Source organism: Ovis canadensis, chromosome 2, assembly GCF_042477335.2.
Source record: "Ovis canadensis isolate MfBH-ARS-UI-01 breed Bighorn chromosome 2, ARS-UI_OviCan_v2, whole genome shotgun sequence".
Lineage (NCBI taxonomy): Eukaryota > Metazoa > Chordata > Mammalia > Artiodactyla > Bovidae > Ovis > Ovis canadensis.
Genome location: NC_091246.1, coordinates 107,928,166 through 107,940,268, shown reverse-complemented (window position 1 = coordinate 107,940,268; position 12,103 = coordinate 107,928,166). Strand labels below are relative to the sequence as shown.

Genomic DNA, 12,103 nt, shown 5'->3' with positions numbered 1-12,103 from the left:
CAACTGAGCGACTAAGCCACCACCACCACCACCCCTGCTTTGGCTGCAGAACAGTAATGACGAAGGACAGTGAGTGCAGCGTTGGAATGGGAGGCACTAGCAGCTAGGAATCAGGAGCACGGCCCTGCCTGGATGCACGGTACTGATCCTGACATTAGGTCACTTCTCTGTCGGCTGTTCCGTCTGTACGGTGTGTGTGCCTGTGCTCAGTCGTGCCCGACTCTTTGTGACCCCGTGGACTGTTGCCCACCAGGCTCTTCTGTCCATGGAATTCTCCAGGCCAGAGTACTAGAGTGGGTTGCCATTTCCTCCTCCAGGAGATCTTCCAGACCAAGGGGTCAAGCCTGGGTCTCCTGCATTGCAAGCAAATCCTTTACTGTCTGAGCCGCAGGGGCAGAGATGATTGGACGGCATCACCGACTCAATGGACATGAGTTTGAGCAAACTCCGGGACATAGTGAAGGACAGGGAAGCCTGGCAGGCTGCAGTTCATGGGGTCGCAAAGAGTCGGACACGACTGAGTGGCTGAACAGCAACAGCAATGAACACGTGTGAAGCACTTAAGGCTGGAGTATTTGCCGTCATCGCTGTTCTTCCTATTCTAGTAATCCTGTTGAGAGGTGAGTGGGGACTGTCCTAGGCCTTTGCAATGTCCACAGAATGTTAGTTGATCTAAGAAAGACATGGAAGATTTTACGGGAGCCAGGTTTGAGGATAATAATCTAGAAAGTGCGTCTGAGAACTGTTCCACCTGTTAGAAGTCAAGGCACAGGCATGTAAGTATTTAAGACAGAGGGCTGGACATCAAATGAGGTCTTACTGACAGTTTATGCAATCCAGATCTATGTATCATTGTGGTGGGTCACATGAACCCTTACACGTTCAAGAAGGAATGTTATCTTTAAGGAGCTGTCTTGTTGATGCTAGGAGAATGCTGCTCTTTGGGACTGAGCAGGTATTTCTGCTGATGGGGGCGGTCTGGTTGATGCATAATCCAAATACGCGATGCACAGTGGAGGGCAGGGAGGAGGACAAAGGGCAGAGGAGAGCTTTTGTGTTTAAATTTTTCTTGTCCTGCCATAAAATACGAATCTTATTCCACCACGGCGAGGATGTGGAGAAAATGGCAGGATTCCAGAGCCGTGCTGGCGGTGGGACTGGCAGGAGTCAGTAATTGTTCAGATGTCAGAACAGGAGGCTGGGGATGAAGTGGAGGACTTGCATTTGATCAGTTGAGTGGATGGGGGTTCCCAGCCCCAAGGTGGGGAAAACAGTGAATGAAGCAGATGTGTGCCGTGGAGTCACAGCAAGTTCATTCCTGGGCATCTGAAGTTCAAGTGCCACGGTGATGAACCCAGAGATGAGAAGCAAGATGTGGGCTGAGGACACGGAGGGAGGAAGGATCAAATGAACCTGGCCACCTTGCTGGGGAGACGAAGGGACGCTAGAGCAAGGAGGAGGACAGGCAGGCTCCTAACAGGTCCAAGTGGAATACCAGGAGTCAAAGGTTAGGGACTTCCCTGGCAGTCCAGCAGTTAGGACTCTGCTTTCACTGCCAAGGACCCGGGTTTGATCCCTAGTCTTGGAACTAAGTGGGGAAGGCAATGACAACTCACTCCAGTGTGCCTGGAGAATCCCAGGGAGGGGGAGCCTGGTGGGCTGCCATCTACGGGGTTGCACAGAGTCAGACACGACTGAAGCAACTTAGCAGCAGCAGCAGCAGGGAACTAAGATCCACAAGTCACTTGGCATGACCCAAAAATAGAAAAGTCAAAGGTTAGACAAAGGGAAGATCAAAACAACTTTTGAAGAAAGATGAGCATGAAGTTTGAATCCATTAAACATTCTCTTGTTGAGGTGGATGAGCCTGAGAAATGTTTATATTCGTGAGTCTCACATTAGCACCTGCCCACCGAACCACAACAGATGTCTCCTGCCTTGGGTACCTAGATTTCACTCACTGTCGTGTCCCGCATTCTTCCCATAAGCAGCTTTCCTCCGGTGGAATGTTAGGCATCACAGAGGATGTCCCAGGACGGCTGATAACCTATTCAGTCTACTTTTCTGAGCCTATTTCCCGCCCCTCACTCTGTTCCTTTCCAGTTACTAGTTCACTGGAGCCTTAATGTGAAAAGTTGAAGGGAGAGACTGAGTCTTCCTTCTTTTGGTGGGGTTCTTGGTTCAACATCAACATCTTGAGTCTGGTATCTTAGAGTTTTATAAGGACTTCTCTATTTTAATTTGATTATTGCAGTACTTCCCATGGGCTTACCGTGGTAGAGCTAGTGGTAAAGAACCTGCCTGCCAGTGCAGGAGACAGAAGAGATGAGGGTTTGATCCCTGGGTAGGGAAGATCCCCTGGAGAAGGACATGGCAACCCACTCCAGTATTCTTACCTGGGAAACCCCATGGACAGAAGAGCCAGGTGGGCTACATTCCATGGGCTCACAAAGAATCAGATTTGACTTAGCGACTAAACAGCAAGTGCCTGCTACTTGACTAGGTGTGCAGTGGTCAGAAGCCTGATACAGAAGGCTTATCCACGTATACCTGAACAAAGGTATCACCCTTAGATGGTTGGACAAGGTGCCGCATGTTACACTTAGTTCTGTGCTATAGGATGAAAATTGTGGGAAAACTTTGAAATGGATCCAAAAGGTCACTGGGTGCATTTTCCAATTCAGCTTTGCAGGTTATCTCATCCCTGCATGAACTCCAACCTGTTTCACAATCCTGTAAATGATAGAAAAATGATAGCAACACGAAAGAGTCTTGTCCACTGAAATGGAAACCGTGTCCTGTGGAATGCAGTTGGTTATTGCCCTCTGGGTATGGACCAGTGTGACCAGTTTTGCATTTATTTTTCAATTGTTTGCAGTATTCTTGATGTTTATATATTTGTCTGTTTTTCACCAAGTCATTCAAAGGATTCACCTTTGAACTAGTTGTAACATCTTATGATTCCTTCTCAAAATTAATGGGTCAGTAAAAATCTGTGTCGCTTGTTCAGCAAAAAGTTCTTGTCATCCATGCCCAGGTGTATTTATACCTGGAAGACCCACAAGGAAATGCCGGCTGTGAGTGCCTGTACCAAAGGGAAGGCAGGAAGACTTGCCTTTCACGATATACCATTAAGGATCCTATGAATGTTGTATCACATGCTTAGAGTATTACCTAAACAAAGAGATTGTTGTTCAGCTGCCAAGTCGTGTCTGACTCTGCGGCCCCCTGGACTGCAGCATGCCAGGCTTCCCTGTCCTTCACTATCTCCTGGAGTTTGCCGAAACTCATGTGCATCAGGTCAGTGATGCCATCCAGCCATCTCACCCTCTGTCATCCCCTTCTCCTCCTGCCTTCAATCTTTCCCAGCATCAGTCTTTTCCAATGAGTCAGCTCCTCACATCAGGTGTCCAAAATACTGGCGCTTCAGCTTCAGCATCAGTCCTTCCAATGAATAGTCAGGGTTGATTTCCTTTAGGATTGACTCGTTTGATCTTGCAGTCCAATGGACTCTCAACATACATTTGTTAAGTTCCTTTTTGAACTCTCTCAAGTCAGTCCTCAGCTAGCCCTTACCAAAAATTTGACATTGACTAAATTCACATTTGAATTAGCTGACTTTCCAAAGAGATCCTTGTCTCTAAATAAACCACCACTGGACAGCAACCTGCGTATCAGCCTTACCTCTGCACTCTTGAAAGTCTTTAACTTGACTTTTCAAAATAGCTCTAACACTGTAGAAAAATGTTGGTCAGATGGTATGAACTCTTTTATAACTGTCTTCAGGACTCTGGGCATCCTGGCTTGACGGGGAGGGAGGGTGGCAGATCAGTTAGCCGGGTCTGCAGTCCTGGTTCTGACTGGCTCACCCACCCCAGACTGGCCACGCACAGGCTGTAGCCTCCTTGTCAGGTTATAGCCGGCAGCCCTTCCTCTAAGCCATTGGAGCGCAAGCCTGCTGCATATTGAAAACACCTGGAGCGTTCTTAAAACTCCAAATGTTCCCACCCGTTAAACCTTGATATCTGAGGGGTGGGACTCTGACGTCAGTGTATTTAAAGCCACTGAGGTGCAGCTGATGTTGAGAAACATGGCTGTACAAAGAATGGTGCTGACTTAACAGAAACTTCACATGTGACCCCAGGGACAGAGGCATGCAGGGCTTCTGACAGGAAGATCTGTGCAGCTGATGAGCGTCTGGACAGAAAGGAAGGTCAACATTCTGGAATATTCATGCACACAGAATCCGGTTTTCCTGGGGCCACCTTTGGAACGGGGCCAGCTAGGTCATGGGTGTGGTTTAAGAGCTCTGTTAGCCTTGGTTACAGTCGTCAGAGCTTGTTTTATAGTTCTGAACTCAGTTAACCTCTCCCAGAGCAGAAACAGTGGGGGCCGTCAAGATCATATCTCAGCCCCTGTCCTCTGCCATTTGGGCCACTAAGCCAGCCTTGGGCGGGCTGACATCCAACACCGCCGCCACCATGTAGCCATGTGACCGACAGAACGTCATATTTCTCGTCCACCAGACAACTGGGAAGACCACACTGTACAACAGGATCTGTTGAGTGCCTGCTTTGGGCAAAGGTCTTAGAACCTCATTGTTCCAACCTGTAACGATGTGCTTTGAAAGTGTTAGTCGCTCAGTCATATCTGACTCTTTGTGACCCCATAGACTGTAACCCGCCAGGCTCCTCAGTCCATGGGATTCTCCAGGCCAGAATACTGGAATGGGTTGCCATTCCCTTCTCTAGGGGATCTTTCTGACCCAGGGATCAAACTTGGGTCTCCTGCATTACAGGCAGATTCTTTATCACTGAGCCACCAGGAAAGCCCAGCAATGTGCTTTAGTAAGAGGTTTTTGATAGAGAGTTGAGCTTATGAGGGGAGGAGTAAAAAATGCATCCACCCCTTTATTTTGGAACGGTAAGGCAAAGAATTGGACTTCCCAGGTGCCTGAGTGGTTAAGAATCCACCTGTCAATGCAGGAGACCCCAGTTTGATCCCTGGGTTGGGAAGATCCCTGGAGAAGGAAATGGCAGCCCACTCCAGTATTCATGCCTGGAGAATCCCATGGACAGAGGAGCCTGGCGGGCTACAGGCCATGGGGTTGTAAAGATTTGGACAGGCCTGAGTGACTAAACAACAGCAGAGGCGTAGACTTATTCTGTTGCTGGCATGTTGTTCCTCGTCAGGAGCGGTTTCCTCTAATGAGGGGTCCTGGTTCATGGCCTGCTCTAGTCTCATGGTTCGTAACATTTTATCACTGCCTGGGCTGTGTTTTCACATGTGCACATTGGTGTCATGAACTGCTGTGGTTGCCTTCATGTACTCACTGTATGCCCCCCTCCCTTTTGTGTAGGAAGACAGAGCTGTTAATAACCCCGTGCCTGACAGAGGGGGCAACGGACTAGCCCTCGGGGATGACAGATTCAAACCCGTGGTGCCCTGGCCTCACGTGGAAGGCGTAGAAGTGGACTTGGAGTCTATTCGAAGAAGGAACAAGGCCAGACATGAACAAGAGCGCCGCTCCGGAGGAGAGGACCAGAAGGACATCATGCAGAGGCAGTATCTCACGTTTAAACCCCAGACTTTCACCTACCATGATCCTGTGCTCCGCCCAGGGGTCCTCGGTAACTTTGAGCCCAAAGAGCCTGAGCCTCCCGGAGTGGTTGGTGGGCCTGGAGAGAAAGCCCAGCCATTGGTTCTGGGACCAGAATTCAAACACGCAGTTCAAGCCAGCATTAAAGAGTTTGGATTTAACATGGTGGCTAGTGACATGATCTCCTTGGACCGCAGTGTCAACGACTTGCGACAGGAAGAGTAAGCACCCCTTCCTCCTCTCTCTGAACCGGGGGCATGGTCGTGTGGATAGATACTGAGTTAGATTGTCAGAATGCAATATATATATGTTATACATATATATGCCTTTACTGCAGGGGAACAAGAGGATCTTTGGTCCACAAAATGGGCAGAAAGGCGAGAGCTCCCCATTTTATGCGGGTGTAGCGTATAAAATTCTAAGGTCTTCTACACCTGTGCTGCTCAGAGCATGGTCCCCAGACAGGCACTGGTCAGAACTTCCCCTTCTCACAGTCCTCAGTGGGAAATGAGCTTGTTCCGAGGCGTGGACTCACTACCAAGTGCATTGTTGAGTTTCACCTGACAAGTGTTTAATAGCAGAGCTTTCTCAGCGCGTGGCTGATCCCTCTGTACCAAGCTCCCCGTCTCACTGTAGGGTGGTGGGAAAACTGCTGGGGAAGCTCCTGAAACTAACTGGATGTTTGCCACCTTCCATTTTTTTTTTCAATTGGAGAATAATTACTTTACACTGCTGTGTTAGTTTCTGCTGTACAGTGTGAGTCGGTCATATCTATATCCCCTTACTCTAGAGTCTCCTTGCACCTCTCCCCGTCTCACCCCTCTAGGTCATCAGAAACCACCGAGCTGAGTTCCCTGTGCTGCGCAGCGAGTTCCCACTAGTTATCTGTTTTACACTCAGCCCTGAAACCGGAAGTGGAAACTCCCGAGTACGGATAAAAGTGTCCTCAGGCAGATGAAACCATGACCCACACGGTCAGGTCCTTTTCACGTAGTGTGATTTAAAACAAAGGGTTTCTAGCTCTTGGCTTTTGATTGTGGTGCTTACTGGATGAACTCGAAGCTGTTCTCTTTCAGTTTATTCAGCAACTGATTCTACTCAGAGGATCTAAGCATCTTCCATTATTGTGGGTGCAACATAATTCATGCCACTAGGGAATTTCCCAGGTGTCTCCCCAGTGAGGCTGGGTTAACATAGTCCTCATGTTAGGGGGTGAAGATAGCAGGCACAGGCACACACACAGACCCCACAGCAGCATCCTTTATGACCATGGAGTCGAATGCTGGACCCATCAGGGGGCTGCTCCAGAGGCTTCATATATTGATTTGGCAGGAGTGAAAGGGGTTGCATGAAAGATGCAGAGAAAGAAAGAGAAGAAGTAGAGAACCAAGGGGTGAGAGAGATAACCTCCAGTACAGAGAAGAGTTGGAGCATCTCAGGGGGGCTGAAAAGGGAGGATGTGGGAGCAGTTTGTTGCTGATCAAGGCAGAAATTTGCCTGGTTTCAGAGTTGCCACATTTAGAAAGAAAAAAAAAAGATGCTCAGTGAAATCTAATTTCAGATAAAGAATGAAAAACATTTAGTATAAGTATACCCCAAATAGTGTATGGGATATACTTATACATTGAAAATATTTGTTGTTTATCTGAAATCCAAATTTAACTGTGCATCCTGTATTTTATGGCAGCCCTCCTGGCAGGGGCTGAGCTTGTTGCTAGAACTGCCGTGCATAGACCCTTTGGGAACCTAAACAGAGTCTGTGTCCCCACCTGGAGTGCCTGCCAGTCAGCCGAGATAAGACTTGAACCTCGAGCCTGTCACTGGGGTTCTCAGACAACCTTGTGATGGTCTTCTCCTCACCTCCTCACCTTCTCCTCCTGACGGGGAAGGAAAGAGGGGTACTTACTGACTTTCTGCTGTAGGCCAGGACTTACACTGAGAGGGTTCCCACATGTGAATGTGAAGTCTGAGGCTCAGTGCTGTGACTCCTTTTCTGTCAGCCCAGCAAGACGGCAGAGCTATGGTCCTACCCCCCTGGCCCTTCTCTCTCCTCCACCCACACCTTCCTGGACCACATGCCTCAGGGCAGGGTTTGCTAGATGATAAGGTCCTGAGAGCGAGGTATTTGTCTTCTTCTCCTGCTCCTTCCAGTAACTGACATCCCGGAGCTTGGCTATGCCCAGCAGTGAACATCTGGGAAGAGAATGAATGAGCAGATAAAGCAGTGAATGAAGAAGTCTGCTGAGGTGAGACCTCGGCTCCACTACCAGACACGAGATCTTAGACCAGCTCCTTACCCCACAGCCCTCAGGAACCTGATCTGTAACATGGGTCTACCAGTACCTACCCCCCAGGTTGGCATTGGGATTAAAGGACATAATAGACTAAGAATCTTATCACAGGCCTAGGGGTTAGAAACTTAAGTCGTAGTGGCTTTTTTTTTTAAATTGCTATGGCACTTTCTTCAGGTCACAATTTGTCCAAACTACGTAACTTTGGGGTCCTCTGTTGCTTTTTGGAAAATGTGGGTGCCCCACACAGCCATGTCCACCTGACCTGTTTCTCCTTGCACTTCCATTGATGGCAGAGCCCTCATCCCCTTTGATAATCCCTGACACACCAGGTGCCTCTAAAGCCCCCATCTCTCTGGGTCTTGCTCTTCTACAATCATCTTTCTTCCTGTCTTTCTCTCTTTTCTCCCTGCATGCTCCCTTCCTTTCTAATTTTCCTCTTGCCTCTAATCTCCCTTCCTCCCTCTTGCCATGCCTTTTCACAAGCTGATCATCTCTTTGTTCTTTTTTCTGGCATAACTGGAGCACTGCTCAGAAATGAGATTATTGCATGTTCCGGCAAAGATTGTGGCCCCAATCAGATAAAAGGACCAAGACTATCTTAACAAACCACTCCTGAGCTCCTTTGTCAAATTCTGTGCTAGTGAGAAAACTTATATTCAAAATCTTCAAACATCATAACTCCCAGAAAAAAGATTTTTTTTTTAACTGAATCCAGATGACTTTAAAAAATTTGATTCTTTCTCACCCTTTTCAAAAAAATGAGATAGGCTTCTTTCCTGTTTGAACACTTTAAAATTCAGTGTAGACTCAAATAATTTCTGAGTTGAGTTATTCATCAATTAGAATGTGCTCAGTCTTAAAGAATTTTCTGCTAAATAAAAAGGTCAACAGCAAAGAAAGTGCTGCTAAGTTCTGCATTGTATCTAGCGTGCATGTTAGCACCTTCCTTCTGCTACACAGGCGGGCTTCCTGGGTGGCTCAGTGGTGAAGAATCCGCCCTCCAATGCACGAGACACAGGTTCAGTCTGTCAATTAGGAAGATCCTGGGAGGAGGGAGGAGGAAGTTTGCTCAAATTCATGTCCACTGAGTCGGTGATGCTATCTAACCATCTCATCCTCTTCCGCCCCCTTTGCCTTCTGCTTTCAGTCTTTCCCAGCAACAGGGTCTTTCCCAGTGATCCAGTTTTCTTGCCTGGGAAATCCCACAGACAGGGGAGCCTGGCGAACTACCCTCCATGGGGTCGCAGAGTCAGACTCAGCTTAGCAACTGAGCATGCACACGTGTGCTCTACAGACAGCGCTGAGAGCATCTCCTGTGTTCATGTCACTCATGCACACCCTGTGGAGAACGATCCTCACGAGGACTGAATTTCCGCAGCTGTGGGGTCTGATCAGCCTGCTCTCTGGCCTCTGCCGCACATACCAATGAGCCACCTGCCACGCTTAGAGACCCAGCTCTGGGCCTTCTGTCCAGCTGTGGCACCTGCCAGGGCTCACCTGCTCGCTCCTGCGGCCGCTCCATCGTCCTTTCAGATGAGAATCTGGACAGGACCGCCCGCTGCTGCTGGGGTGAGTCATGCTCACGTCTCTCACAGTTTTGAATCCCATCCCCGAGCTGACTCACTTGCTGGCTGTTGATCGCTCGTTAGGAGAGTGAGTAACAGTGTTTTGAGTGAACCGGAGGCCTGCTTCTTTTTTTATAGACTTGAGCCAAGAATGACTTCACCTGCCTTCACACTTGTTTTCTATAAAAAAAAATGCACATGGCTCTCTGCATGGTTCAGCAGAGATGGAGCATCTCCAGGCACTGTGCTAGCCCATCGGGAATGCAGTAAGAAGTGTGGTCCCTGCCTTCGGGGCGCTCGCCGTCCACCCGTGGGGGAAGGGAAAGGGCACTGTGATGTGAGAGCCTGAGGAGGGGAGGGGGCCAGGAAAGGGTTCCCGGGGGTCCACTAGAGACAGGCCCGAGGCTGAGGGGCCTTCCCGGGAGAAGGTTACAGGTCCAGAGGACAGGACGGCAGGCAGGGACTGGGAGGAAGGCAGGTGCTGCGGCTCCCGGGGGTCCCGCAGCAGGTGAGGAGATACAGCTGGAAGCTTAGGGAGGGTCGTGTGTGCAGACCCCCTCCACGGTCTGACCACCTCCCAGAGGTTTAAGGAGAGCTTGAGGAGTGTCAGGCTACTGGGGTATCCGGATTCTGTGGAGGGTGGGGGCCTGGCATCGCCCTAGGAAATTGAGTGGAGTCCACAGAAGCAGACAGAGGAGACTCAGGGAGCAAATGAGAGTTAGAATGGGTGGGGTTGGGGAGGGGGCAGGAATCAGGGAAGTCCAGAGACACAAAGAAGGACACGACTGCCCAAGGAGGGGCAAAGGGCAGAAGAACTGCTCTGCTGGGAGCTGCTGTGCCTGGACTCCAGCCTCGGGCAAAGCCCCACCCCGCCTCTCAGAGCCCCGCCGGAGCAGCCCATGGGTGGCAAGTGCCATTTGTGGTCTGTTAGATTTTCTTCTAATAAAGCGCAGTTTTATTTCCTTTACTGTGAACTCACTGCTGATGCAAATACATGGAAATTATTCTTGCCCTTTTTCTGCCCAAGAAGACAGACAATTGGGGGATATAGAATCCAAGCTATTTTGTTTCAAACAAATGAATTAAATATTTTGACTAGTTGAGCAAATTCATCTGCTTCTCCTGTTTAACCTTTCCTCTTGCCTACACTCCTGTCGAATTTATGTTTTGTAGAAAGCTATCTCAGTCACATTGACAGAGCGAAATAATACAGTGCCTCGAAAACTCTAAGAGCTATGCAAATGTTAATATGATTAATTATTAATAACTTTGTTAAGCTTGTCTGTGGGAAACTCAGGCTTTTTTAAAAAAAAAAAAGATATTACACATTGACATTCCTGCCTTATGCACTTGGTAATTCTATTCTTACTGGATACAAAAACACTGATGTTTATACTCTTAATTTTATTTAAGGTAGCTGTGCTCATGAGCTGTCTTCATTCTCCATGTTAAAGGCTCTTTCTGATGCTCTTGTTTAGAATATAGAGCTATAATTTATCAAATAGTTGCTATTAATATTTTCTAATTCTGCTACAGAGTTCCTTTCTAATTTCAGTTTCTATACATCATAACCCATGGGTTTCAGTTAATGCTGACTAGAAGTAAGGAGCTGCTCATAAGAGATTAAAATTAATATTAGAATAATCTATATATGATGTATACGGGGCTTTCCAGGTGGCATTAGTGGTACAGAACCCACCTGAAAATGCACAGGTTTGATCCCTGGGTCAGGAAGATCCCCTGGTAACCCACTCCAGTATTCTTGCCTGGAGAATCCCATGTACAGAGGAGCCTGGCAGGCTACGGTCCACAGGGTTGCAAAGAGTTGGACACAACTGAAGCAACTTAGCACAGCATAGCGCATAAATGATGTACGCACATGTAAGTGTGAATCACATAAGTGCACCATGAACTTCAGTGCTTTATCCTAGTTTCTATTAACACGTGTGTGCCGGTTCCACACAACCCCATCCAAAAGCACAGGTCACAGTCACTGACGCGCGCTCCTTTCCCTTCTTGGACTGCCCAAAGCACATCTCATTTCTCAGAGTACGGTATGGCAGCCGTAGTGCTAGCCCTGCCTGCAGGAAGCACGTTCTAAATTGGTTTCGGATGACCCACAGTGGACCTGCTGCTGCTTTTGCATACAGAAAGTATTGCTCTCTAACTGGCCTGAAAGTTTCTGCTCTTGGAAGCCACTTTCTGTGAGGTCAGAGATTTTCCACATTAACTTTAAAAAGAAATCGTGTTCTGATACCTAGTTTCTTCTTTCTCTTCTAAACACACACACACATACATCTGAACATAGACACACATCTGAACACACACACATCTAAACGCACACACACACACACTGTACTCTGGAATTTTCTGAGTGACAGGGGCACAGCCGATTGTTGTTTGAGGCCCTACTGACCACAGGAGGTTGGGGTCATGCAGGTCAGCCCAGCTTGCACAGCGGTTTAGAGGGATGCCTCCAGAAACTGGACATGAGGTCATCTGTTGCTCCAGGCTCCCCGTGAGCAGAGCAGCAGCACCTTTGAACCCCTGCTCCTCCTCAATGGCCTGTGGGGGTGGTTCCTTCCCCTCATGGGATCATCCCTGCCTGCGGAGGCCTGGTTTGGTAAATGAGGTCCCTCCCACTA

The 12,103-nt window shown here is 48.4% G+C and overlaps 1 protein-coding gene across 2 annotated transcripts in view; it reads left to right on the top strand.

Annotated features, from left to right (window-relative positions):
* GALNT7 (polypeptide N-acetylgalactosaminyltransferase 7) overlaps positions 1-12,103 on the top strand; it is a 134,307-nt gene that overhangs the window by 64,680 nt on the left and 57,524 nt on the right. For both annotated transcript variants that reach the window (XM_069576763.1, XM_069576764.1), the window contains exon 2: positions 5,360-5,820. In XM_069576763.1, coding sequence (XP_069432864.1) covers positions 5,360-5,820 — 461 coding nt within the window. The remainder of the gene's footprint in view (positions 1-5,359; positions 5,821-12,103) is intronic.